The 27,644-nt window shown below is 45.0% G+C and overlaps 1 protein-coding gene across 3 annotated transcripts in view; it reads left to right on the plus strand.

Annotated features, from left to right (window-relative positions):
* The window catches only part of G3BP1 (G3BP stress granule assembly factor 1), a 24,044-nt gene extending 6,256 nt beyond the window's left edge, over positions 1-17,788 (plus strand). Inside the window, exons 1-12 of one of the 3 annotated variants that reach the window (XM_073649836.1) lie at positions 1,340-1,495; positions 9,034-9,147; positions 10,215-10,296; positions 10,383-10,556; positions 11,712-11,802; positions 12,390-12,483; positions 12,553-12,781; positions 12,869-12,970; positions 13,114-13,228; positions 14,780-14,905; positions 14,992-15,101; positions 16,942-17,788. In XM_073649836.1, the coding sequence (XP_073505937.1) occupies positions 9,053-9,147; positions 10,215-10,296; positions 10,383-10,556; positions 11,712-11,802; positions 12,390-12,483; positions 12,553-12,781; positions 12,869-12,970; positions 13,114-13,228; positions 14,780-14,905; positions 14,992-15,101; positions 16,942-17,151 (1,428 nt within the window). In that variant the 5' untranslated portion in view covers positions 1,340-1,495; positions 9,034-9,052 and the 3' untranslated portion in view covers positions 17,152-17,788. Of the gene's footprint in view, positions 1-1,339; positions 1,496-9,033; positions 9,148-10,214; positions 10,297-10,382; positions 10,557-11,711; positions 11,803-12,389; positions 12,484-12,552; positions 12,782-12,868; positions 12,971-13,113; positions 13,229-14,779; positions 14,906-14,991; positions 15,102-16,941 lie in introns of those variants that run through there. The other 2 variants (XM_073649834.1, XM_073649835.1) reach the window with 2 other exon arrangements.
* The last annotated feature ends 9,856 nt before the right edge of the window (positions 17,789-27,644 follow it).

Genomic DNA, 27,644 nt, shown 5'->3' on the forward strand with positions numbered 1-27,644 from the left:
TATATATATATATACATATATTTATTTTTTAAATATATATATATATATATATATATATATATATATATATATATATATACACATACATACCAGAAATAATTTATTTTATATATATATTTTATATGAAAATTATATAAATTTATTATTATTTTATATATTTATTAAAATATATATTAATATTTTTTTTTATATAAAACAATCAATAAAATAAAAACTGTTGGATATCACTGCGTTTATAAAAGTCCAATGTATCAAAGTATAAAAAAATTATAGTTGTTAACAGGGGAGAAAAACGTGAGACGTCAGAATTTGCCATTTTTTTCGGCCATCGCACCTTCCTCAAGAAATGCAAGAAAAATCAAGAGGACGTACGTACCCCAGAATAGAGGCAAATAAAGGCGTGATGCGACGAGCCCCCGCACAGCTCCAGTGACATGAGAATTCCAATATTACGGCGACACAAAGCAATTTTTCTTTTTTTTTTTTACGAAGTTCAGAATTAAATAATAATTAATTATATATTAATTAATATATAATTATAATAAAAATATTAAAAAAAATGCTACATCTCTGGGATCGCCGTAATCGGACTGACTTGGAGAATTATACAATCAGGTCCTTTTTTTTACCGCAAAATGACGGCCGAAAAAAAAATAAAAAACAATGGCGGAATTGAGATTTTTTTTTTATTTTTTCCCATTTGGAATTTTTTTTCCTGTTTCTCAGCACATTATGTGGTAAAGTTAACAAAGTCATTCAAAACTACAAATAACCAGCCCCTCAGAGGGCGAGGTGGGTGGAAAAAAACTAAATTGTCCTCGTCCTCCATTTCTCAATGTGTTTTCTCCCTGTTAATGAGGAAACACGGAAATAACCGCAGTGTAAACACTTTATAATAGGAGTCCAGCGCCGCAGCTGCCTCTCCCCTCACACGGGGAGGCCTAACTGCCGGCTGCCCAGGAATAGGACACTTTCTCTTTAAGAACCTTTTTTTTTCTCTCTCCTGTCAATCAAATGACTCTCTTTTTTTTATTGGTCAGCTGTTTCTTTTTCCCCGCCTCTCTTTATGGTCGCACAGGGTTTCCCGCCCAATATCACAGGGGCATCTATTTCCCCACAACCACACTAGCTCGGGGTAATTTACGCCAACCACAGCCAAGCTCTTTCCTTTGTTACAAGGCCTCGGTTCATGTCCCGCCCATTATTATGTATCCTGCATTGCTATAGGCGTTCACGGAAACCAGTCTGGAATCTTATTAGCTAGCGAACAAGTCAGTCATGTGTTTACCCCGCCCACGAAATATCGGGTGACCAATCGGCTTTTAGAGTTGTAGAGTCGCTCACAGCGATTGGATCACTATCATCAGCGGGTTAGGTTGCACACTTAGTATATGTAGCCGGCAGCTGAGCACGCCGTTGCTTGTGCGGACGCCGTGTGAGGTAAACCAAGGCTGTATCGGAGCGCAGAGCCCGCCCCAAGCCAGACCTTCAGCAGGTGAGCCCGCTCCGGGGCCCTTGTGTTCCCGTTGGTGGCAACAGCTGTTTGTCGTTCCCGCCGCTTAAAGCCGGGCCGCATCCTCTTTCTCCTTGAGCGTCGCGGCCTACGCCATTATCCCCGGCGCGCCTCGCCATAAGCCCTACGGCCACTTTCTCGTGTCCGCCCGGCTCTCCGCGCAACTCGGCTTTTGTCTCACTCGTGGCCGCGCGTGCGGTTATTGCTCCATTCACGTCTGCAAGGCCTCAGCTAACATGGCTGATAACAGTGAACAATAGACTACAGGAAGTGAAAGTGTCTCAGTAACATCCTCCGCTTGTCTCGTGTCATGTGCCATAGACCCTGTCTACTGATAATGGTTTCTCCCACCTCCCCTATCCTCTGGATGAGTTTGGTACAGGCCAGGTATAGCCCCGCTGTACGGTGGCCCCATTGGCTCATGCAGTGACACTTTATTGGTCCTTGTTTACGTCTGATCTTTGTTTTTCCAGTTTTCTGTTCTGGGATAGAAGCAGAAAGGTGAAATTATTGGCAGGACTTGATCTGGAATGTCTTTACTATTACTGTTTTACTCCCCCAAAACTTTTTTTTTCCATTAAAGGGTTATGGTCAGTTTTGGAAGTTAATCCCTATGCCATGAATAGGCGCTGACTACTGGCATCCCCTACCTTTCCCAAGAATAGCACATGCAAATGAAGCGGAGGTTGATCACGCGCGCACTGCCACTCCATTCGATCTTGGAGCAGCCAACCACAGCGCTCAGTTATGTTTGGTCCTTTTAAGAATGAATGAAGCGGCAGTGCGCGTGATCGACATCTGCTCTGTCCACGTGAGACACAATGTGAGACCCCCCCCCCCCACAATCAGGAAGTTCCCTGTTTGGAGTACCCCATGAGATGGCTTGTCCCCTATCTATAGTATAGGGGGCAGCATACTGGTTACTGGAGGTCTGACAGTGAATAAAATGGACCTCCACTTTGTTGAAGGTGAGGCTCTGCAGAGTAAGGCCACAGCCCCGCTGTCAGTATTCGGTCAGTATTTTTTCTCAGGAGTGGGTGATAAATGCAGAATTGGTGACTTGTTTCTATTACACCTTTTCTCTGATTGTTCCTCATCTGGTTTTGGCTCCAACTCCTGAGAAAAAATACTGACCGAATACTGATAGTGGGGCTGTGGCCTAATCACTGGCGACCAAACACCATCCCACGTAATCGGTACATTACTCCCTAATGTCTCTGTACATTAGGTCACATTCGCACTATATGAGGTATTGGTGAGATTTTGAAAAAATGAGGTATTTTACTTAATGGGTGCAGAGAGTCTGCAACATCCAAAGCTGATCGGGGGATCTAATGGCGTATCCTTAGAGCAGCTCCCACAGTGACGGCACATGTCGTTCTTTTTACATTTCTAGTTATCTTAGGCTAAACTGGTTGTAAATCTCCAACTGAAAGAAAAAACTCCTTGTTTGTGGTTTACAATGAATTTATTATTTTTTTACTGGTGCAGTCATCATTTTCATCAGCATGTCCCTCTGTATAAGCCGGACGTGCTGCCAATGACTGGTAACAGTGATTATATCAGGTAGGCCGGTACGCAACCTCACATTGGGTTGTATATAGTCAATTGGTGTTTTAACGGCCTAAATCGGCCCCTTCTAAATAGGTGATAAGGAGACGTTCCAAAAGTCGCAAGCTATCCTACCCCCCCCCCATCCATTGAATAGGGGTAAGTTGCTGATCACTGAGGACTACCAGCATTCCTGGGAACGATACTCTTCAGGGCCACGTCTTAGATGGCACATATGCACTTGCTCTACCTGTCCATTCATTGTCTATAGGACTGCTGGAAATGGTGGATTACAGCGGTGTTATTTCTGACGGTCCTGTAAACAATGAATAGGATAGGGTTAGTTACACCTATCATTGGGGAATGCCACCACATGGCCCCCAGTGATCTCTAGAAGCCCATCTGCATGGCGCAGTGCTCAGACATGCACACGTCCGCCTCTGTTCTGTGGGACTGGTGGAGTACAGTGCGGTATGTCAGTGCCAGACATGGTGACTATAGCGGCAGTCGCACTCGACCACAGCACCATTCAGGTCTCTCTTTACTGCAGTTGTGCAGTGAGGAGGAGCTGTGGGCCTGGGGGCCTCCTTCTTGTTTGCAGAGTGTCCCTAGCGATCAGACATTTATCACCCATCTCATCCATAATGAGCATTTATGTAAATATGTCGTGGTGACACCTAAGTATCACATCCCTCAGTATGAACGGGGGCATGGTTATACCAGAACAGCAGTGACCGGGTGGGTTGTGTGCTCTAGTCTACAAGTCAGTGGCTTCTGCTCAATATCCCACCAGATATGTGAGTCTGTACAAGTTGGGGCACGTTATATGCAGATCCTGCAGTCTGCAGAGCAGTAATCTCACCGCCTTTAAGTGTTTCTGGTCATGTCTTCTTTCATCTGTCAGATGTTTCTGATATGGGCTCCTCAAGATGGATGATATAGAAGGATCATACGTGTCTTATGTCAGGTCGCTGTCTGGCAGATGCTCTCTTTTCTCACATGTATGGTCTGTTGAGCCTGGGTGTGTCTGTGTGGTGGGACAGCTGTGTTAGGTGTATGGCCACTTTGGTCTTTGATTTGACTTTGTCTCCTCTACTGATTGTATGGGAACGTTACATGGACTTTCTTTCCTGGATTGGTCCCACCCTGCTCTTTATACAAATCATTGACCATGAACCGCCTTAGTACAGTCTGCCCCGATTGATGCCACTTTTTTGGCAATGGTAACCCAACATGGTGCACCATTGTCATGAAAATGGCAACGCTGGTAGGCCCCATTATAAGTCTGGATGGGTCGAACAGGTAATTCGGCATAGTCCTGGCTTTCGTTGTGCTGGATGCTGACTGCTGTGATCACACCTGCTTTGTGGCACTGTCAGATCTGTGACTAGCACCACGATGGTCCCCTTATGTATCTATCATACAATGTCAGGAAGTGGTAGCACCATTAATTCAAGGTTTGGAACAAAGGAGACTCCATTACTAGCATGGTCATATCCTCAGAAAGGGGCCATATATTGCACGACATCGCTGCTCCTCAGACTGGATCTACACTGGTCTACGGGTTTCACAAAGTGTGAATTTCGCTATTAGATGACCCAGTTTGGTGCTGGTTGATGCCATCCTGTCTACTCTTACAATGTATCCGTCCGTGCAGCCGTTTCTAGAGACCCCATTAGAGTTAGATAAGTTGTCTGAATCCCCTGATTCGGTTTGATACAGATTCTCTGTGTACTCAGTACTGAAGGTGGATGAACTGTAATGCCCTCTTGTCCTGTCCCTATGATAGCAGCTGCAAGAAGCAGGAAGAGTTTGCAGTTGTCTGGGCTTTCCCTGTGTTTTCTGTCTTGTTGACTGCTTGAGCACAGGTCACTGTAGGTGGTTGCAGGGCTCTTGTCTCCAGATGGTCACTTCCTCCTTCTCTTCTCTCCGGGTCATCCCTTCCTCTGTGTAGGCCCAGGCAGCTCTTACTTCTGAGGTTTCCTGGATAATGTGGCATCTGCTTTTTGCACTTGCCATGAATAGTGGAGAAACCTTTAGTAATGTGAGTACAAGTTATTTCCAGGTGCCATAAATAGCAGCAGCTGAAAATCAAGTTACAGCCGGAGCTGCTAATAACTCTGCAGACAAGGTGTTTTTTTTTTTTTTCTCTTTTTCCTCTATTGTCCTTGCACATGAGACTGAGCTTGCGCGGCTGGTCCCGTCCCGGCGCGGCTGGTCCTTCTTGTGATGGGCTCTCCGTAACCCTGGACTCTTGCACCTGTCTCTGCTCCTAACATGTCTGTTAGGAATTACTTGTATTCCTCAATCCTGAGGCATGTCTTATAGATCTGCTTTGTCGAGTTCCACTGTTATTCCTCCTGGAAGTATCCAAATTTATCAATTGGCGTATCTCTACAATCTGACACTGTCTAATCAGTGTTAACCATGCCAGTAAGGACTCATTGACCTGATTAGCGGAAGAGTAATACCCAGCTGTCCATATATTTATACATTTCTTGGAAGAGTTAGGCTGTGTGCCCACGTAGCATTTTTCAAGCGTATATGCTGCGGAATTTCCGCAGCGTAAACGCTTGAAAAACGCATGTATATCCGCACCCCATGGTCCCCAATGGGATTCCGCAAGTTCTATGCACATGCTGCGGATTTTTCCGCAGCGTTTATGCCGCGTTCAAAAATCCGCAGCATGTCATTTAATTTTGCGTTTCCACAAGCGGAATTGCCTTAGTCCAATGCATAAAAAACGCAAGGCAATTCCGCATGTGGAAAACGCGTGATAAATGCGCGATAAACGCGTGCGGAATTCCGCATGCGTTTTTCCGGGAGAGGACTTGCATTTATGCAGCAGAAATTTTCTGCTTCATAAATGCAACGTGGGCACATAGCCTAATAGAGGAACAGCACACGCAGGGTTTGATGTAGGTTCTCGAAGACGCCAGCGCAGTTAGACTTAAAGGGCTTCTACCCAGGTGCAGTTAAATAACAAATCGCACTATATTCCCTTTCGCTGGGTCCACAGACGAGTCTCCGCCGCAGCTTCTGGGCTGTAGCGCTGATGTCACGTACAGTATAACTCCTTCGAAGCCGCTGAGCTCGCTTGTTGGTTCCCATGCTATCGAAGTGAGACTTGCCGGTGGACCTGAGGAAGGTGAGTAATGCGCATGTTTATGCTTTAATTACACCCGAGGCTGAGCACAGAAGATAATGAATGCAAGCACCCTGACGTGAGCCCCACACCTCAAATGCCTATGAGGCTCATCAGTTCAGGGCAAGGCCAGATTTATACGCTTGTGTCAGTCTTAGCATGGAGCTGCAGCCTCCTAGATTTCAGATCAGGGGACCTGTCAGGCCAAACCTCCGACTCCTCAATTTCCCTGACTCCACCGCACGGCCTCACTACTGAGCGTGTACATAAAGTGCCATAAAGATTCATCTCGGCTAAAAGTCTAGACCCTTAGATCAAGAACAGACATTTCATAACTTTCCCAAATTCTTAAAGTGCACCTGTCAGCAGGATTGTGCTTAGTAAACCACATACACTGTGGTCAGGTGGGTGCAGTTACACTGACTTTAGAGAGGGGCTGTAACTCATTATGTATGCCTATCTCCGCCCTCTGACAGGTCACTGTGCTTTGTCTACTGTTTTAAATATTGTATGTGTAATTTCTGTGCCAAATTGAAATTTGCATGCCCCAAAATGGCCGCGGCGGTAGAATCTTTCAGTTGAGTTTTTTTGTGCACATTTGCTGCTGCGTTTTACAGTACCAGCAAAGTCTGAGATTCCAGAAATCTCATGCACACATCTTGGTTTTTGTTCCATCAGGATTGTGTGTTTTTTTTGTAGAATAGAGCATGTCCCTTTCTGCCTTTTTTTCAGCCATTGGAAGTAATGGGTGGTGGGGAAAAAAAAAAAAAAAAAAAAAGCTGAGATTTTTTTTTTCACTGAACTTTATGTACATGCATAAAGAGACAAAAAGACAGTGAAAAAAAAAACAGGCAAAATCGTGAACAAACCTTCCTGGCAAGAGATCAGGTTTTGCTGCAGATAAAAGCCCTGAAAAAAACGCAATGTGTGAACATTGCCTAAGGGGATGATTGGAAGGAGAGTCTGACCCCACAATAACGTGATTACCAAGGACAATCAACAGTGAAGATGTCTAGAAAGGGGTTTTCTCATGATTAATCTTCAGGAGCCTCTGCCTCCCGGCTTTCTGAATTGCCAGGTTGGTCCTAAATGATCGCTCGCTTCAGACAAGACATAAATACATCTATTTTTATTTATTTATTTTTTTTAATTGGTGCTTATGAAGAAGAGATCTGGTGATCATCACCTGTGGTTACCCATAGAGCAGTAACCTGTAGTTGCCTTGCTGCCCCCATTGTGGCTGTCTAATGTGTAGGATGCAGTAAGAATTAGTTCACTTTTTTTTTTTTTTTTTTATATAAATGTACTTTTTATGCCTGTTAATATTTGCATTACAGAATCCTTGTGCTCGCCTGTGATGTAGATGCAAATTGATCTCTTTATTTCTATTTTGGCCACTTTTTACAAGAGTAGCTTGTTGTGGGTACAAGTCTCTGTGGTGCTGGACTGTTGGTCTCCTCCAGCATTGTTTGCCATGTACTCGCTGTGTTGCTTAGCAGCTGCTCTTTGTGGTCGCCGGGTGTGTAAGTTTCGGGCATGCGAGCGTTATAGGTAGAGGAACGTCACCTGAAGCCACCGCACAGGAGCCTGCGCTGAGGTACAAGGTGCCAGCTCCCCAGAGACCAGATGGGGAGGGCTGCGGTCGCAGCGGGTGCAGATTGGCGTCCAGTTCAGTGAGAGATTATTCATCCGCTTGATGGTCATTTTTCTGTACGTACAAGAAGCTTTGGATTCAGAATCGCAAGACTTGAAAAACTTTTGTGTGTGGTCACGGGCGGGCGGTGATGCGTTGGTGATTTCAGTCTTCCTTTGCTTTAGTTCTGATCATTGATTGTGTATGTGCAGGTCAACCAGATGGCACAAAGACATCATCCACTTATATCTAACTGCACCAATGTCTCATACACCGAATAAAGTTGTATAAAATCTTAATTTTCATAGTGAATTGTAAACATTCTACATAATTGTATTCAGACATATTGACAATTTTGTTTCCAGAAGCCCAAAACCATTAATTTGAATGAGTGCCACTTAAGGCTAGATACCAGGAGTCTGCTGCACGGGACCATGAGCGCTGTCATTGTGGACGAACGAGATCGAGTGATCAGCGATTGGATCCACATTGCCCTGCTCCAGCATTCAGTCAAGTCCTCACTTCTAGGCCTGGCTGCTGCTTGGAGGGGGCAGCGCAAAGTGCTTTACTCCCCTTTAAAGCAAATTAAATTGGCAATTGGAAACCTTGATGTACTCCTGAAGCTGGATGGTGACTGAACTGGGCTATTTTTTTTTTGTAGTTGAGGTGCGCCTTATGGTACATGCAATGTTTTGCGGACTATAAGACGCACCGAACCATAACACACCCCAAATTTTAAGGAGGAAATAGGAAAAAAAATTTTAATGTGTCAAATGGAGGTCCGTTTTATAGTCCGAATTTAGCTTACTGGTGACGGCAGAGCAGGGTCACAGGAAGCTGGCGGCAGCAGGAGTGAGGCGATGCTGCGGGCCCTGGGAAGGGAAGAGGGGCTGGCCCGGCGGATGTGAGGAAGGAGCCATTGATCTTCTGGCGCTGGTCTTCAAGAATATGTCGGCGGTGCAAGGCAGGAGCGGAGTCCCTGCTTTGCACATTGATCTTCTGGCGGTGGGCTTCAGGAAAATGGCTGCTGGAGGTGACACATGTGCAGATTGAGATTTCGGCTGGTCACTGATAGGTCCGTTATGTAATGTGTATGCAGGACATCGAAGGCTCTGTCTGTTGTGCTTCATCATGCCTTGCTGAGTCCTTTTTGATTTCAGTGTTTGGGCTAATTTTGTTCTTTGTCTTCAGATTTCAGTTGACCAAAGAAATGGTGATGGAGAAGCCAAGTCCCCTGCTTGTCGGGCGGGAGTTTGTGAGGCAGTATTACACCCTGCTTAACCAGGCACCAGACTTTCTGCACAGGTAGGACATCTGCACCAGTATAGAGGCCTCCAGGCTCCTGCCTGCGCTGTTCTTGTAAGGTTGTCTCTTGTCACGTATCGCTGGCCACACATTAAATGGCTGACGGCCCACCCCCCCCATACACGAGCGGATCACTCATGTACTCTGAGGGGGCTATCGCCAGACTCCTGCCAGTCGCTCAGCTCCCGGACCACAAAAGGAGCTGACATTGAAATTCAGGACACCCAATCCTTATGTCTCCAACATTATAGGGGGGAGAATGGAGAGTCCACCAAAATCGGCATGTTTGAATGAATTTTGTCAGATTATGGAGGTCTTAAGAGTAAAGCAGAGTCCAGTCATGAAGATTGCATTGCATTTGCAGCGATGAAGCAGAGCTGACATTGCCACTTAACCCCGGCGCTAAATTGTCATGCTAAATATCCTTTAGTCCTATGGAAAACTGCTGAGCAGGCATGCTATGATCATTGTGTTGTGCCAGTTTAACTCTGCTACATCGCTATACAGGATGTGTTTGATACTTGTGGCTCTAAGTAGTATTGCAGATAATTTCCACCAACTTATTCTAACTAAACATCTAGTAAATGGTCAACAAACCCAACACTACATCTCTGTTTAGTGTTATTTACAGCATTTGTGGTTTTATCTAGGACTGCAACATAAACTCCACTCTGCTGCATCTGCGCGCACTGCATAAAAACAGAGTTTGAGTTGTTTGTGTATCAGTCCTATGTAAAACCACAGACCATATTGTAAAGTGCATAGATGTAGCAGAGACGAGTGTGTGCTGTAATCCTCTTGTGTTCCATCTTTTCACCTCTAATCGTGCCATCTTTCATGCATAGTGGGGTAGTTAGTGAAGCGCCGGGTGACACAGCCGAGGAAAGTTGTTCCTCGTGATGAGGGATTTTTAGGGCATTTGCCACCTGATTAGTTATTACTATGCATGAGAATCTTCCCAATGTCTCAGGCATTGGTGACGGTCATTATTGCGGCCTCTGGCCTGAGCCTTAGTCAATTTGCAAGTTGTATTTTATATTCGTTTTTTTTGTTTTTTTTTCTCCTAGGTTCTATGGCAAAAGTTCTTCCTATGTTCATGGTGGCTTAGACGGCAATGGAAAACCAGTAGATGCTGTATATGGGCAAACTGTATGTTTTTAATCACTGTTACTTTTTTTTGTGTTTCTTTCCTATGTTTTGTGACTTGCAAGCTAATCTTGTGCCTTCTCCTGTAGGATATCCACAAGAAAGTAATGTCTTTGAACTTCAAGGATTGCCGAACAAAAATCCGGCACGTTGATGCCCATGCCACTCTGAATGATGGGGTTGTGGTACAAGTGATGGGCGAGCTTTCCAACAACAGGCAACCCATGCGGCGCTTCATGCAGACCTTCGTGTTGGCACCAGAGGTAGGTTATCACTTCGGTAGGACAGCCCCTTTATTACATATCCCTAGGGTTCCCCACTGATAACTGAGGGTCCTGAGTCCCCCATTTGACTGGTTATGCCCACTGCTGCTATATTGAAATTCTATGAAATTTAAAATGGCAGCGTACAGCACTTAATGGCCATAGACAATGAATGGAGCAACTAACCAGACTCCCTTTTTGGGTAAATTCACACTACAGATTTTGTTGCACATTTCTATGACCAGTCATCTGAATGGGATCGTTTCTGATATTTTTGCAATAAAATCCATGTGTGAATTTGCCCTTAACATATCCTTTATGGTTGTGTTTCTCGCATGATAAACTTCCCTACCAAAACTTAAGAGGTTGTTCACTACACCAACTCTGTAACTATTTGGCCATAAACGTTTCAGGATAATGCCCCTTAATATCACTAAACTTTTTGCTTCCCTTCCTGTGCCCTCTGCTGTAGCAGCCATCACCACCTCTTCAGAATCCCCTGCTCTGTTATGACTACATGTCCCATCATCCTTTGTGCTTGGCTACAAGGCAGCAGTGAGCACAGACTTGTAACTCAGCCTACACCCATCTTACTCCTCCAGCATCACGCACAGACTCAACGCAATCTCCTGTGCTGGACACTCTTACGGGGAATAGAAGTAATGCACAAAGCACCAGAGCAGCAGCCCTGATACAGATTATCCCCTACTCCCCATCACTGTTTGAGAGAAATGAATGTATTAATATAGAAGGAATAAAGCAGGGTGTGTATTCATTATAGAGGATATATAGAGGTCTGCTGTATACATAGATACCAGGGAGAGCTCTGTCTGCAGCTCATGCACAGGAGCCGAGTGAGCTCTGCTGAATACAGCTCCGCCCACCCATCAGTTTCCAAAGCCAGGAAGTAGTTGACTCTGATGTGACTTCGCAGGAAGTCTGGATTCTCAGCCAGAGATCATGTAACAAGGAGGGTTTCCGAAAGCTAGTTATTTAGGAACATGTTTATCTATGGCAGTTTTTCACATGAAAGGGACTCCCAAGTACAGTACTCTTTTAAGGAAGTATCTGGTTTTAAAGAGCTGTATTTTTCCTTTGACTGATGTAACGTTTAACATTTCTTTTTCTTCCCTCCTTTTATTTCTCCTTTTTAAGGGCTCTGTGGCAAATAAGTTTTATGTCCATAACGACATATTTCGTTACCAAGATGAAGTTTTTGGTGACTCTGACACAGAACCTCCTGAAGGTATGTATACACTCCATTTGATCCCTTAATTCTGCACCTCCACAGCATAAATCGAAACTCAGTGCACAGACTGGCTGGCTGCTCTCCCCACCCGAATGTGACAACTTCATGTATTTCTATGCAGCTGTCATGCGCGGGTGGGGAGAGCCGCCAGCCAGTCCATGCACTGCATTAAAATCTCGCTCCGATTTATACGGCCGTTTGACTGCATCCTTACTATTACTACAACCCTTTTGTGAAATTAATTCAGCCCTGCAAACGACAATCGTGTCCTGCTGTCATTTTCCCTGCAGCATGCTTTACATAGTTTCTTTTTATTCCCACACACACCACCTTAAATACTGCGGTTAATGGTTTTTACAATGAATGGAAATATTTCCAGCACATATGACTTCAAGAGTCTTCTGTTTTTACTGTGATGGGTTTGATATAAAGGTTAATTATCCTTTAAATTGTACTTTTTACAATTAACGCTGAGGGAATATCACCGCTACAGAATGGGGAGCTTTTTAGAAGGCCTCAAAACAAGAGAAAATGTTTTTTTGACCAGATGAAAAACCTAATTTTTATTTTTATTTTTTTATAAGAATCCGATGAGGATGTAGATGAGCCCGAGGAAAGGCAGCAAACTCCAGAAGTGGTCGCCGCGGATGACAGCGCATACTACGATCAGACTGGGAAGTAAGTAGCATGCCTCTGCTGCTGTCGGCCAGCAGACCTGGTGGTAATCTTGTCCTAAACGACTATCAGTTCTTGTAATTTTAGCAGTAATGACTTGGATGAACCACTGGAAGAGCAAATCGTAGAGGCTGACCCCGAGCCTGAGCCTGAACCGGAGCAAGATCCCGAGCCAGAACTGACGGAAGAAAAATGTGAACCTGTGTCTGAGGATCCTGCACCAGAAGAGGAAGAAGTGGTCGAGAAGAGTCTGTCTCCTCTTCCTGCAGATCCAGCACCGGCTGTACAAGAAGACTCAAAGGTAAGTGACCTGAGAAGGAAACTGATGACCAACCTGGTGAACGCTTGTGGTTTTCCAATAATCATATTTAATTTTTTTTTTCCTTAGGCGTTCTCATGGGCATCTGTAACCAGCAAAAATCTCCCACCCAGTGGGGCTGTCCCAGTGTCAGGAATCCCCCCACATGTTGTCAAAGTCCAGCCATCACAGGTAGGCATTACTTATGCTGATAACTGACAGCTCCTCTGCCACATTTCTCTTATATCTAAGGGCGTACTCAGCTGCTAGTGACCACACTGGTCGTATGAGTTTTCCTTCATATGACTGATTTGATTTTTTTTTTTTTCTTTTAGCCCCGGCCTGAAGTCAAGTCTGAAAACCAGACCTCACAGAGACCTCCACAGAGAGATCAAAGAGTCAGAGAACAGAGGACTACAACGGCTCCTCCACGGGGAGGACCACGGCCTGGTGAGTATACAGATAAATGACAATGGGGGTTGTAAGAACAACACTTTACATGGGGCAGCGCAGTGTGATGTGTGTGTTTTCTGTCAGCCGCGACACGCCTGCGTGGTCTGAAGCTGGCGGCTCCTGGGACAAAGCTTTTCTCCCAGGTGCCGCACCTTCATAACGCTGCTAACCTGCAAATTTACTCTTGTGCAGGATAATGACATTATCGGACATGACCAGTTCCCTTTTAAATTGGTGGTGTATTGTCAGATGATGGTAATAAGAAGCAATAAAAGTTCTACTCTGCAAAAAAAAAAAGTGAATATTTGCATAATTGTCTGTGCCATTGAGTAGCACTCGATTACACAGCTCTAATCTGTTAATGGCATAATTCCATTTGTTTGCCTTGTCGCTAGCTTTGTGTCAGCGTTCTCTATTGGGGCTGTAGTTGCCCTCTACATCATGACCACCTAAGGGTATGTGCAAAAGTTAAGTATTGGCAGCAAAAAGTTCTGCATCTCTTAGCAGGAAAACGCTTTGTAACCTAGGTACGTTTTTATTGCAGATTTTTCAGTAAAATAGCGTGGTTGTCGGCGTAAGCGCAAATTTAGATTTTGCCTCAATTATTAGCCAAAAGCTCATTCTACACATGTGCTGAAAACTGGTGCCATTTTACTGAAGCCCAATGCAAGGTCAGTGTGCTCAGCGGGGACTTCACTCTTGCTTCGCACCAGAGGGACACCTCCTCCTCCTCGCCCAGGACCCGCAGCATTGCGCTACTCCTTCCTGTCAAAGGGCGTAAATGTGACCCTTGCTCCACCGCCAGGAAACCCCCACCCCTCTGTTCTTCCCCTGTAACCTGAATTCGGACTGTAAGACACACCTGTGATCCCTGACATACCTGATCCCGATGAAAGGTTAAAAAACATTTTTTCCTTTTTTTTTTCCCCTCCCTTCTCTAAACTTGGGGTTCATCATATAGTCCAAAAAATACGGTAAGTAAAAGGTGCAGGGAACTTCAGATATCTCATTCACTTTGATCGCACGAAGAAATCCTTTGTGTTCTGTGACAAATCTGCATAGAAGATACATGACAAAACTGCAATGTGTGCACAGACCCTAAGGCTGGATTTCCTTATAAAGATTTACGATCTCCATTGAATACAGATTTCCCAGAGTTTATCCAGGAATTATGAATAAAGGATCTGTCCAAGGAGAGAAAGCAGTTTTGTCTTATTAGATATATTGCAAAGTTGCTTATTTTTGTGTACTATTGATTTATGAAATAAAATCCACAGTTACATAAGCGAATCCACCTCAATACATGAATTGGAACGATCCAAAATAGAACTGTGGAGTCGGCCGTCACATCAGTTTTTTACTCTCGCTGGAAGAGAAAAAATGTGGATGGAAGGAAATGATGCCAAGCATATTAATCAAACACCACAAAATCTTAATAGATTTACAATTTCAATGTTGTGAGAACGGTGTCCCTAAATCTGTTCCTCTATGCAGAAGTAAATTTTTAACATTGGTAATATAGACTTAATTTTCAATTTTTCCCTTCAGTGCGAGAAGGTGAACAAGGCGAGTTGGAAACGCGACGCATGAACAGGTATCCGGACAGCCATCAGTTGTTCGTGGGCAATCTGCCGCATGACGTAGACAGAAACGAGCTCAGGGAGTTCTTCCAGAGTAAGTGTGTGCAGATACCTCCTGCATCATCTCTAGCTGGGTTGTGCTTTATTAGCAATGATGCCACCATTTTTACTCCTTTTCAGCTTACGGCACTGTTGTTGAGCTACGTATAAACAGCGGTGGAAAGCTTCCCAACTTTGGCTTCGTGGTATTTGACGATGCAGAGCCAGTGCAGAAGATCCTTGGCAGCAGAGTAAGTGTCATTTTATAGTATAACTCCTTCCTACTCCATGTCTTGGATACCCATTATGGAACAGGCTCAGGAGTTGAGCCCGCACCACACAGCACAGGTGCCGGCTGTGGTTTACAGTCAGCTTTCAGCACTGCTGTTAGAGGCAGGTGCCAACTCTAATCAGTGCTGTTTAAAGGGAACCTGTCTCCTCCATAAAATGCTGTAGTACTAATCTGGAGACTAACCCCTTCACGACCTCAAGATTTTCTGTTTCTGTGCTTTTGTTTTTTTTGCTCCCCTTCCCAGAGCCATATTTTTTTTTTTTTTTGTCCATGAATATGGATGTATTGGGGCTTGTTTTTTTGCGGGACGAGTTGCACTTTTGAACGTTACCATTGATTTTACCATATAGTGTACTGGGAAACGAGGAAAGAAATTCCGATTGCAGTGAGATTGCAAAAAAGTACAATTGTGTTTTTTTTGGGGGGGGATTTTTTATTTACAATATTCACTATATGGTAAAATTGACCTGGCAATATGATTCTCCAGGTCATTACGAGTACGCAGATACCAAACGGGTGTAGGTTCTTTTTTTATTTAAGAGGTGAAAATCTGCATTAAAGGCAGGGACACAAACTTTGACATACCTATACGTGAAGGGGTTACAATGTCGTGAAGGGGTTAAATTGTGTGACTGGCTTACTGGAGGTGCAGCTACAGGCCTGCCTATCAAGTTCATCAGAACTACTGGGATTTGTTGGCCAGAAATGCTACCCCAGTGCTTGACTGGGGTGCGCTACTCTAGAGGCGCCAAATTCATGAAGTGTCATGTTCTTCTTAATGAATTCCACTTCTTGGTGCAGCGGGATTGTGTGTCTTGCCACAATCACGCTGTAAGTTTGGCATTACTGTAATATTACGGAGCGGGAGACAGTGCTTCCAGGTCACTTTACTGCACGACGAACACTGTAAAAAATGATAAAAAAATGGCTGAATTGTAGGTTTTTCCCTTCATCTCGTTTTGAATTTTTATGTTTCCCTGTTTAATACATTATATGGTAAAGTGAATGGAGTCAGTCTTCATTTTAAAATACTAAGAAAGTATTAGACTAGTTTAAATAAGATAAATATAGTATGTATAATAAAAATAAAACCCACATATGGCAATGTCGATTGAAACAAAAATAAAAAAATTACGGCTCTTAAAAGGGCCGAGGTCCATCACGTGAACTGAACACATCACTGCTGCATCCAATCTCTGGGTCAGCGGCTCTGAGTGTAGATGGCATGCTCTACTGCGCTCAATGATTAGACAGCGAACATCTCTGCAGCCACACGCGTCACCGCTGCAGCCAATACACAAAGACTGTAACAGAGGTGGAGAGTAGTGATGAGCGAGTATGTTCTGTTAATCCTTTCGCTGAGTATGCTCGGGCGAGCACCGAGTAGTTACTGCACGGTGATGTATTTGAATCGCTCCCATGTGCATGATTTGCGACTATTTGACAGCTTTAATACATGTGAGGAATGTGGTAAGAAGCAGACAATCCTCATATGTAATAAAACTGTCAAAGAGCTGCAAATCATGCACACGGGAGTGATTCAAACATATCACCGACCAACTACTTGGTTCTTGCCCGAGCATACTCAGCGAAAAGGTTAACGGAACATACTCCCTCATCACTAGTGGAGATTGGTCGCTGGACCCAGGAGAGTTCCATTTCTTTTGTTCACAGGGAAGCAATCATTTTAAGAACCACTTTTCTTAAAAGTGGAAAACTGCTGCGTTATCTGTTTGGGTGCAATTGAAGCAATGGTCTGAACTGTTCTCTGTTCTGACATTTTTAATGTCTCCTTGCAGCCCATCATGTTCCGTGGAGATGTCCGCCTAAACGTGGAAGAGAAGAAGACCCGGGCGGCCAGAGAAGGTGACCGTCGTGGAGAAAGGCCCCGTGGCCCTGGAGGGCCACGTGGAGGTCTTGGAGGCGGTCTGAGGGGACCACCACGCGGTGCAATGTCACAGAAGCCTGGTTTCGGGGCTGGAAGGGGTATTCAAGGTCCACGCCAGTGATTCTGTTTTTTTTGTTTTTTTCTTTTGAGTGGCTTCTAAACATCAAATTCGGGTACAGCCCTCTTCTGTCCTGCAGCCTTCTGAAACTTGGGTCTTGGATGTCCTGGCAACGTGTCCCAATGTGACGGACTGCTACACTTCACACGTCCCATCCCAAATGTGTTGCAATTTTACAGATTTTCTTTTTTATTTTCCCCCCTTCTTGGTCCTCTTCCAGAATTTGTTGGACAATTTCTTTTTTAGGGGATTAAAGGAAAATTAAGTATAATCCTGTTTTTCAGGAGTCAAATTTAACGGAACAATTTCCCTGATTTTAGGCAAATCCACAGTGTGATTTTTGAGCACTGGTCTGGCATCTGGGTTTCTTGACTGATGGCAAATTTGACACTTTACTCGGTGCCCTTTCTAGAAAAGGCTCGCCCTTGGCGCAGTATTCAGGTGTTGAGTAGTATATATCCTTTGAAGCTGTGAGTAGTGATGAAGACTCGGGCGGCTCTGAGCGGCTGCTTCCAATCTCCATCCATGCTGTTATACCTTCAGAATAAAGGGTGATCATTTGGAATTTCTGTACTAACATTTATTATTTTTATATCTACGTCGTCATCCTGGAAAATAAAACACACAAAATTACAGAAAACTGCTGTTTTACCACTCAAATTTTGGATCATGGGATGGGTTTTAAATGTCTAGCTACTTGACTTTAAAACACATTGGATTTGTGAATATTTTTTTTTTTTTTTTTCTTTTTTGATGGGGATTTTTTTTCCCTCCATGGTTTTTAGTTTGTATTTGTAAAAAACAAAAATTTCAAAAAAGAGCAAAATTGTTGTGCCTTCTATTTATCTCTCATTCCAGTCTCAGCAAGTTATTAAAATTTGAAATGCATAAAAAAAAAAAACCCTGACGTCTGTGTTCACAATCCCAACACTCCAACTCTGTGGCTATTTATACAATGTATTCCAATGGGTTAAACAAATGGAGCTTTTTTTTTTTTGTATTTTAAATCCTTAAAGGGAATCTTGTCAGCAGGTTTTTGCTATGTAAACTGAAGACCGCATGAGGTAGGGGTTAAAACACAGATTTCAGTGATGCCTCTCTTGTCAAGCTTGGCGGTTTTGTTAGCTTACAATGATTGTTTTAGCACCAGGAGCTTATCATTCCTGTGACTTTCTGGTCAGTCTGACACACCCCCCTCCTGTTACAGGCAGCACACTGACTATGGACTTTGTACATAGAGAGCCTGGAGTAGGCAGAGTTAGCTTCCTTAGCTCTGCTTCATAGTAAATCTAAAAGCTCTGCTTGTGTGAATGTGGCTGCACCCAGTAATCTAAGTGATACATCATTGGATTCATCTTTTTGCCTATATTATGCAGCTCTCAGATGAGGTAGCAAAATCCTGCTGAGATCCCTTTTAACCTGGTCATACATCTTCTGAACCAGCTGACCCCATAATGTATACAGGCCTTTTCGGACTATGTCTGAGTTGAGCATTTGGTTTGGTTCAGAGTCAGACGACAGTATTTCGCTTCCCGTATATTGAATGCAGTGTCTGGACTGACCTCTAGCCATGTGTCTCTGAGGCTGCAAGTTTGGTTCAGGAGACCTGTGGTCAATTCAGGTTTATCGTACTACAGAGCCATAGAGATTGTGTTCTGCTGTGCAGGGTGTAATTACTGGAGCATCTGCTGTGTGATCATTGTATTGGGCCGGGGTAAATGGAGGCTAAAAATGCTTCCAATCTCATTCAAAACACCTGGACCTTACTATTTTCATTTGGGTTAAAGGGAATCTGTCACCAGATTTTTTTTTTTTTTTTTTTTTGCTACCCCACCCCCTTATCGGAGAGTAGCATGATGTAGATGCAAAGACCCTGATTCCAGCAATGTGTCACTGGGATGTTTGCTGTCATTTTGATAAAAACCCTGTTTTCTCTGCTGCTGATCTCAGAATAATGAGCTCTGTGTAACCCCGCCCACACCACCACTGATTGGCTGGCTGCTTTCTGTGTACACTGCAAGGGCAGAAAGCTGCCAATCAGTGCTGGGGGTGGAGTTAGACCAGGAGGCACAAGGTCAGTTGTCCTGTATAGATCTCTTGCTGATAAAACTCTGATTGTATTGCAACAGCTTAGCAACTGATCCATTGATGGAATCTGGGTCTTTGCTACTACGTTATGGTGCCCTTAGATTAAAAATCTGTAGACCTATTCCCTTGAAGGTTCCATGTATTCACATGTAAAGCGCCATGGAATAAATGGCGCTATAATAAATAATTTGGTTTTAAAGCTCTTCATAAGAAACTAAGCCCCAGCAAGTTATCTATTAATAAATCTGCAAAGTTTTGTACCTGTCTGGAAAAGAGGATAAAAACAAAACAATAGAACATTGCTTTTCAGAGGTGAACATATACCCTGCATTGTCTTGAGGTGCAACATGTTCCTCGGTCTAGGGCCTGGTTTGGGTAGCTTTCTGTCAATCTTTTGGGCTGGAAAAGGCCGTTTTCCATGTGTATCATAGCTGTGTTTAAATAGCTAAACCAGCTCGCCATAATGTCACTACTAATGTATAGAAAAAAGGCAGTCGTCCACTTGACGCAGGTCTATGCCAAGCACACGCTCCCAAAGTGAAGCCTACAGCTGACCTGGTTTTCTCCCATGGTAGTTCCTAGACATGATGTGACTGGGAATAATTATTGCTCATGTTTGGTGCTATATGACTGTTTGTGCTACTATCATGTCATTGACTGACTAGTCTAAGGTTTTTAAAGGAGTACTGCATTTTCTGTCTATGGTCCTCCATTGCTACAAACTTCAAATGGAACATGTCGCCACCAGAAACATTAATGTGTAGTAAATGGTATTAAGACCTTGTGTGGTCAATGATTGGAAGTGTGGTTACACGGAGAAAATTAAGTTTCTACTCCAAGTCACTGGGGCGATGCAAGGAAGTTATGGTGTCACTGCTCACTATTGTGATCTCGGCTGCAATCGCGCCCCAACTCATTGACTGCCTGCTTTGCACACGCACTGGCAGTGCCCGGGGAGCGGTTGTATCTGAGCTTCCAGAACAATGAGCAGTGACGTGATCCCTGCCCCTGTGACTCTGAGAGTAGAAACTTTATTTTTTGTGTAGCTGCACTTCCATACATATGTGTAGATGGCATTAAATCCATAAATGACATTTCTAGTTGAGGCATGTTCCCATTAAATGTCCATCAAAACCTCTCCATGGGAAGCTCAAAGGGCATAACTGCAAAATAAAATGTACGGTCTAGGCCAGTTAGTGTTTGTATGTAATAATCTGTACAGGCATATTGATGTAATGTGTGGATAAAGCACTGCTCCAGCGTTGTGTGCTGCTACTAATGTAAGTTCCTGCCCCTAGTATTGTACTTCCCAGCAGTCTTCAGCTCTTCCCAGTGCCACTCCAGTACCAATCACAACTTCTGACTGACCGGAAGTCAGAGGTAACGGTCACAAGCTCTCAATATCTGAGGGCCTCATTCTGCCCTCTTTCTGACTATCATAGGCTGGTATTGCGTTGTGACTTCCGGATCACAAAGCAAACACTGGAGCGACCCGGCAGGTCACAACCTGCAGAAGACTGACCAGTGGTGCTGATGACAGGATGGGATAATAAAAATCCTGCTTTTAAGATTTGATGCCAATGTCAAAATTGGTTAAAATGGATTTGCCTGCACTGTGTGCCTAGTTAACTTTTTTTGGAGCAGATTCACTCAAGTAGCTTCAAAGAAGTAACTTTGTTCCCACCAGGCTGTTTTTATTTTTCGCAAGAAAAAAGCATTCTGTGGCAAATCCCCACTGAATTTTGCAGATTTGATTACTTTTTTTTGTTAACCTATCTAATTTCTTTAATGAATAATTGTTTTTTTTATAAAGAAAAGTGAAAAAACAAAACTAATTTTACAGTTAACTTTCACTAGAAATGGCGAGGTCCAGAAAAAAAATAAATAAATAAACTTGAGCTGTATATTGGGTTCCTGTTAGAAAGTTTGAGATGGATATGTGTCCTATTCTGACCCTTAACACTTGATCACTATGGGTCATGAGTTTTTTCTCTTCACCCATGACAGCACACCTGAGAGATGGATCCTCCCACCAAGGACAGGAAACCTTCTGAAATAAAATGGCGGTACCTCTCCCCCACATCAGTTCGTTTCCTGTCCTTGATGGCAACCTTGTAATAGTGAAAAGATGAAGACTCACCCAGGCCTGTTCCGGCATCTGGAAGAACAGGCTGCGTGCCTATGGCGTCAGCCTTCTTGTGTCTGGAGGCGCCGTTCACTGGTCCCCTGGGGGGCTTGGTGCATGTGCGGGTGGCAGAGACCAGACCTGGGCTTCTGTCAGACTGCTGCGCCGCCCTCCCCCAGCCTTGCTCTCCGCTGGTCCCAGCAAGAAGTGTGGCTGGGAAACACAGCGATGTTGTGTGCCTCTGATGTCAAAGGCATAAGGCACAGAATGAATGGCTGTTCCCTAGTCACGGCTGGGGAGGCGCCGAAAGCAAGATGGCGGCGCCCTTCGTGTCACCGGCTGGGTCACACAGGTCATGCGAGAGTGATTCTTATTGCCCCTTTTTGGCCAAAAAGACCATGGTTCTCCCTACTAAGAATAATGTCACTATCGGATCCATGGATCCTGCCGGAGCTCACGGGCCTTCTTGCACAGGGACTGATATTCCACTCTCAAAAGTGATTCCATCTACCACTGGGATTTGAAAGGGTGATATTGAGTTGCAGAGGATCTTTACCAGGCTTAGTTTCCACCTTGCTAAGAAGTAGAAAACCAATAACAACCAGAATTTACGGCAGGACATGGAAAAAATTCTTGGAGTTTTTAGGGAAGTTGGTGAGTCAAAAGCCTCCAGTCCTTCCCAACCTGGAGTTCCTGCAGATGAGGTTCGAACTAGGGTTAGCTATTAGTACGATTAAGGTCCAAGTATCAGCGCTGGGAGCATTATATAGTTATAACCTTGTGGCCAATAAGTGGATTTCAAGGTTTATTAAATCCTGTGATAGGTCCAGGCCAGTCCCAAATCCTAGGTTCCCCCATAGGATCTAAACCTGTTACTAGAAGCATTGACAAAGACCCATTTGAACCCATGCCGGAGTGATCGGGTAAGTACCTTACCCTCAAAATGATTATTGTGGTAGCTTTGACATCAGCCCGTAGGGTAAGCGATATACAGGCCCTTTCTGTAAATCCTCCTTTTACGCAGATATGAGAATAGTCGTGTTAAGACTAGTGTTGAGCGAGCATGCTTGACACTGCTCGTTACTCGCCCAAGCATCTCACTACTCGGGATGTTCGGCGAGCACCGAGCATTTACGGGTTACTCGGGCGGGAGCTTGGGTCTCCGCCCTGCACGTTTGGCGCTCTTTACAGAGCCAATGAACATGCAGGGATTGCCAGCCAGTTACTGTAATGCCGCAGCCATGTTGGTTGTGGGCATTACAGTGATTGGCTGGCCGCACAGCATCACCTCGAGTATTTAAAACCGGGCGCTGCCATCTTGGACGCAGTCGCCTGGGATCAGACAGTGTAGGGTCAGTGCTGCTGAGTTAGGGAGAGATATATAGTGTGAAATAGGTAGTGTAGGGTCTCTAAAGCCTGCATAATCAAACAAACAGTCCTTCTCAGGACTAATATCCATCCCAGATGGCAGGCAGGCAGGCTGTATAGGAGACGCAGTGGTTATACCAACAAACACTGCATTACAGTCCTGTGTGCTACCGCTGCTCAAATTGCTAGACTTAGCCCCAGGGCTCAGGGACCAGGAAAAATCCTTTTTTTTTTTCCTCTTTCCCCATGACAGCACCACGGAGAGAGGGGATCCGCCCTTCAAGGACAGGAAACCTACAGATAAAAAGGGCGGCACCTCTCTCCCGCATCAGTTGGTTTCCTGTCCTTGACGGGGACCTATAGATGAGAAGAAAGAAAGTGAAAGAAACGAAGGTAAAAGAAAAGATGGACTTACCAGGCCCGGCCAGACCGATTCAGGCAGCGGGGGTTCCATGCCTCGGCTGGTGCGGTGTCCTGTAGCGCCACTGCAGTGGGCCTCTAGGGTGGCAGGGAGACACGACGCAGGGATTGGACCGCCGCGGTCTCCGGTGGCGTCGGGGCTCAGGTTGGTGAGTAGGCCTGAGCTCTGGGGCCCAGGTCCGATGCTTGCCTGGGCTTCCGGGGGAGCACACGCGCCGGACGTCTTCCTGGAACGAAGATTCGGTGTGTCTGGGGGCGCGCGGCGCAGGAGGCGCTCCCCTCTGGCGCAGCTGGGGCTCGCCTCAGAAGTGACGCGGGTCCCTCTGGGAGCGGCGTTTGAACGCGCGCGCAGGAAACCGAGGGACGGCATGCACAAGGGGGGGGGAGGCGCCCCCCACGCTGAAGGTGCACAGCGCTGGCCTAGCCAGGGGGGGGGGGGGGTGCACCTCATGGCTCAGAGGTGGCAGGCCAAAGGGGGGGCGGACCCCCTATAGAGATTAAATTGCCAGGGAAGCACAGGGGAAGTGCTTCCTGGCAGGCTCTGGCACTCTTCAGCAATGAGCTACAGGAGGTGCAGCCCCTGCACCCCCACTCACCATCACCTCAGAGATGTGGGAAGCGTACAAAAGGACCCTCCAGTGACCCTTCACGCCAACACAGCCAAGGTGAGGGCGGGAGCGGACGGTCTGGCAGGTCTTCACAACGGGGCAAGGACTCCAGCGCGGCAACCTGGAAGAAAGACTCAGCTACTGGGACAGGTTCCTGTTCAAATCCGGTATTCCCTCTTACAACGGGTTGGTAAGTGATCTTCGTGAAAGCTCACTTGTAACCCAGGACCCCCCTCTCTTTTCTTCTCAGGGAAGGAAGAGTACGGGCAAGTCCAAGCACAGGGCCTGCACACTTTGCGCAGAGGATCTGCCCACTACGTGGCAAAAAAGACTGTGCAACTCGTGCATCGAACAGACAATCTGTGAGGAGACCCCTAAGTTCGCTTCAGAACTCAGATCCCCAAGTCTCAGGTTGAGGATACCTTTAAGTCCCTGCAGAAGGGGAGGAAGAAACAAGGGAAAACCAGACACCTATCCCCGGTGTCAGAATCTAGTAGTTCAGACGAGGAGGGGGTAGTCTCCCATTCAGCCTGCTCATCGTCTTCGTCATCTTCGGGGGATGGGAGTCGTAGCTGTTTCCCTATAGATGGAACTGATAGCTTGATTAAAGCGGTTAGGTCCACTATGTGGTTTGTAGATCCTCGCCCTAAAAAATCAGTCCAGGATATAATGTTTAGTGGCCTGGAGCAGAAGAAAAGGAGATCCTTCCCTCTTAATGATAAAGTACACTCTCTGAGAGGGAATGGAAAAAAAACTGAAAGGAAAGGATTGTTATCGCCCAAAAGGAAATACCCCTTTGAGGACCCAGTATGCTCCTTCTGGGGTAAGGCACCTAAAATAGATGTAGCGATAGCCAAGGCCTCTAAAAAATTTTTCCCTGCCATTCGAGGACATGGGGGTGCTGAAAGACCCAATGGACAAAAAAGCCGACTCCTTTCTGAAAGGAGCTTGGGAGGCGGCAGGAGGGGGGCTAAAACCCGCAGTGGCAGCCACATGTACAGCCAGATCTTTAATGATCTGACTGGATCAGCTAGAAACGCAATTAACCCCTTAATAACATCTGACGTACTAATACGCGTCTGTGCCCTGGGACTTAAGAGCCAGACCCGTATTAGTACGTCATCGCGATCGCGCGCGCACACAGACTGTGCGGGCGCGATCGCCGCCGGGTGTCAGCTGATTGTCACAGCTGACACCCGTTACTATGTGCAGGGAGCGGTCCTGCACCGCTCCCAGCACATTAACCCCTGCGATGCTGCGATCGAAGTCGATCGCAGCCGATCGCAGCATTGCGGGGGCAAGGGGAGGTGATTCCAGATACTCACCTCCGCTTCCAGCGCTGTCTGCAAAGGCTTCCCGGGTGTTGCCATGACGACCCGATGTTGTCATGACAACATCCGGGTCACCAGACAGCAGGAAGATTGTTTGGACATGCGCAGTGTATCTCCAAACAATCTTCACACTGTGCACCGCTGATAGCCTGCATGGCATAGGGATGGTGCTGCATTCCTGTGCCATGCAGGCGATCAGAGAAAAAAAAGTGAAAGTCCCATAGTGGGACAAAGTAATAAAGTATAAAAACTATCAGAAAGTGAAAAAAAAAAAATTGCAAAAATATAAAAAATAAATAAATAAAATAATCCACCAAAAATAAAAATATAATGTACCCATCAATAAATATTATTATAAAAAAAACAATAAAAGTACACATATTTGGTATCGCCGCGTCCGGAACAACCTGACCTATAAAACTGTCCCACTAGTTAACCCCTTCAGTGAACACGGTAAAGCATTGTTTTTTGCTTCGTTTTTTTTATTTATTTTTTTTATCACCATACCGCCAAATTAAAAAATGGAATAACACGCGATCAAAAAGACTAATATAAATAAAAATGGTACCGCTGAAAATGTCATCTCGTCCCGCAAAAAACAAGCTGACATACAGCTCCATCAGCCGAAAAATAAAAAAGTTATAGCTCTCAGAATAAAGCTATGCTAAAAAATATTTTTTTCTATAAAATTGCTTTTATTATGTAAAAGTGCAAAACATAGAAAAACGATATAAATGTGGTACCGCTGTAAACGTACTGACCCGAAGAATAAAGCTGCCTTATCACTTTTACCACACGCGGAACAGAATAATAAAAAAAAAAAAAAAAAAACAATTCCTGAATTGTTGGTTTTTGTTTATTCTGCCTCCCAAAAATCGGAATAGAAAGCGATCAAAAAATGTCACGTGCCTGAAAATGGCACCAATAACAACGTCAACTCATCCCGCAAAAAACGAGCTGTCACATGACTGTCTACCAAAATCTGGAAAAATTATAGCTCTCACAATATGGCGATGCAAAAACTAGATTTTGCAAAAAATGCGTCTTTTAGTGTGTGACAGCTGTCAGTCATAAAAACCCCATATGATTCTGATATTGCTGTAATCACACCGACCCGAAGAATAAAGTAGTCTAATCACTTATACTGCACGAGGAACGGCGTCAAAAATAAATTCTTGGGTTAGGATTGGGCTAGGGTTAGGGCTGGGTTTGGGGTTAGGGTTGTGCTACGGTTAGGGCTGGGGTTGGGGTTAGGGTTGTGATGGGGTTGGGATTTTTTTCAAAAGTAAGAAAAAAGATGACTATATGGTGACTAGTGTTGAGCGCAAGTGCTCGCTACTTGAGTTTGCATCGGGTGCTCTGGTATGCATTGAGTATCGTGGGTATTTGAGTGACATGCTCGAGTCTCTGCCCCATATGCTTCGCGGCCAAAAAAACTTTACGGGGATTGCCTGCCATGCACGAGCGATCCCCGCATGGTTTTTTTTGGGTGTCTAATAACCGTGAAACATCCGGAGCAGGGACTCGAGCACACGCTGTACATGGTGCATACCTGAGTACCCGATGCAAACTCAAGTAGCGAGCACTTGCGCTCCAGACTAATGACAACTTATTCAATATGATGACCTAATGTAAACAAATTCTGTGTCGTACCTCTGGGTTCAAAATGTTCACTATACACCTTAATAAAATCCTTGAGGGGTATAGTTTCCAAAATGGGGACACTTGTGGGGGAGTTCCACTGTTTAGGCACATCACGGGCTCCCCAAACGCGACATGGTGTCCGCTAACAAATTGAATGGAAAATCGGCTCAAATTGTTAGCGGACGCCATGTTGCGTTTGGAGAGCTACTGCGTGCACAAACATTGGAGCTCCCCCACAAGTGACACCATTTTGGAAACTAGACCCCCCAAGGCTCCTATCTAGATGCATAGTTAGCACTTGGAACCCCCAGGTGCTTCACAAATTGATTCGTAAAAATGAAAAAAAAACACTTTTTCATATTTATGAATCAATTTGTGAAACACCTGGGGGTTCCAAGTGCTCACTATGCATCTAGATAGGTGCCTTGGGCGGTCTAGTTTCCAAAATGGGGTCACTTGTGGGGGAGCTCCAATGTTTGGGCACACAGGGGCTCTCCAAATGCAACATGATGTCCGCTAACAATTTGAGCCGACAATTTGTTAGTGGATACCATGTTGCATTTGGAGAGTCCCTGTGTGCCCAAACATTGGAGCTCTCCCACAAGTGACCCCATTTTGGAAACTAGACCCCCCCCAAGGCACCTATCTAGATGCATAGTGAGCACTTGGAACCCCCAGGTGCTTCACAAATTGATTCATAAAAATGAAAGTGTTTTTTTTTTTTTTCACTTTTTCATTTTTACGAATCAATTTGTGAAGCACCTGGGGGTTCCAAGTGCTTACTATGCATCTAGATAGGTGCCTTGGGGGGTCTAGTTTCCAAAATGGGGTCACTTGTGGGGGAACTCCAATGTTTGGGCACACAGGGGCTCTCCAAACACAACATGGCGTCCGCTAATTATTCAAGCAAAT

Source organism: Phyllobates terribilis, unplaced genomic scaffold (assembly GCF_046119375.1).
Source record: "Phyllobates terribilis strain yellow unplaced genomic scaffold, ASM4611937v1 Scaffold_10__3_contigs__length_209671492, whole genome shotgun sequence".
Classification (NCBI taxonomy): Eukaryota; Metazoa; Chordata; class Amphibia; order Anura; family Dendrobatidae; genus Phyllobates; species Phyllobates terribilis.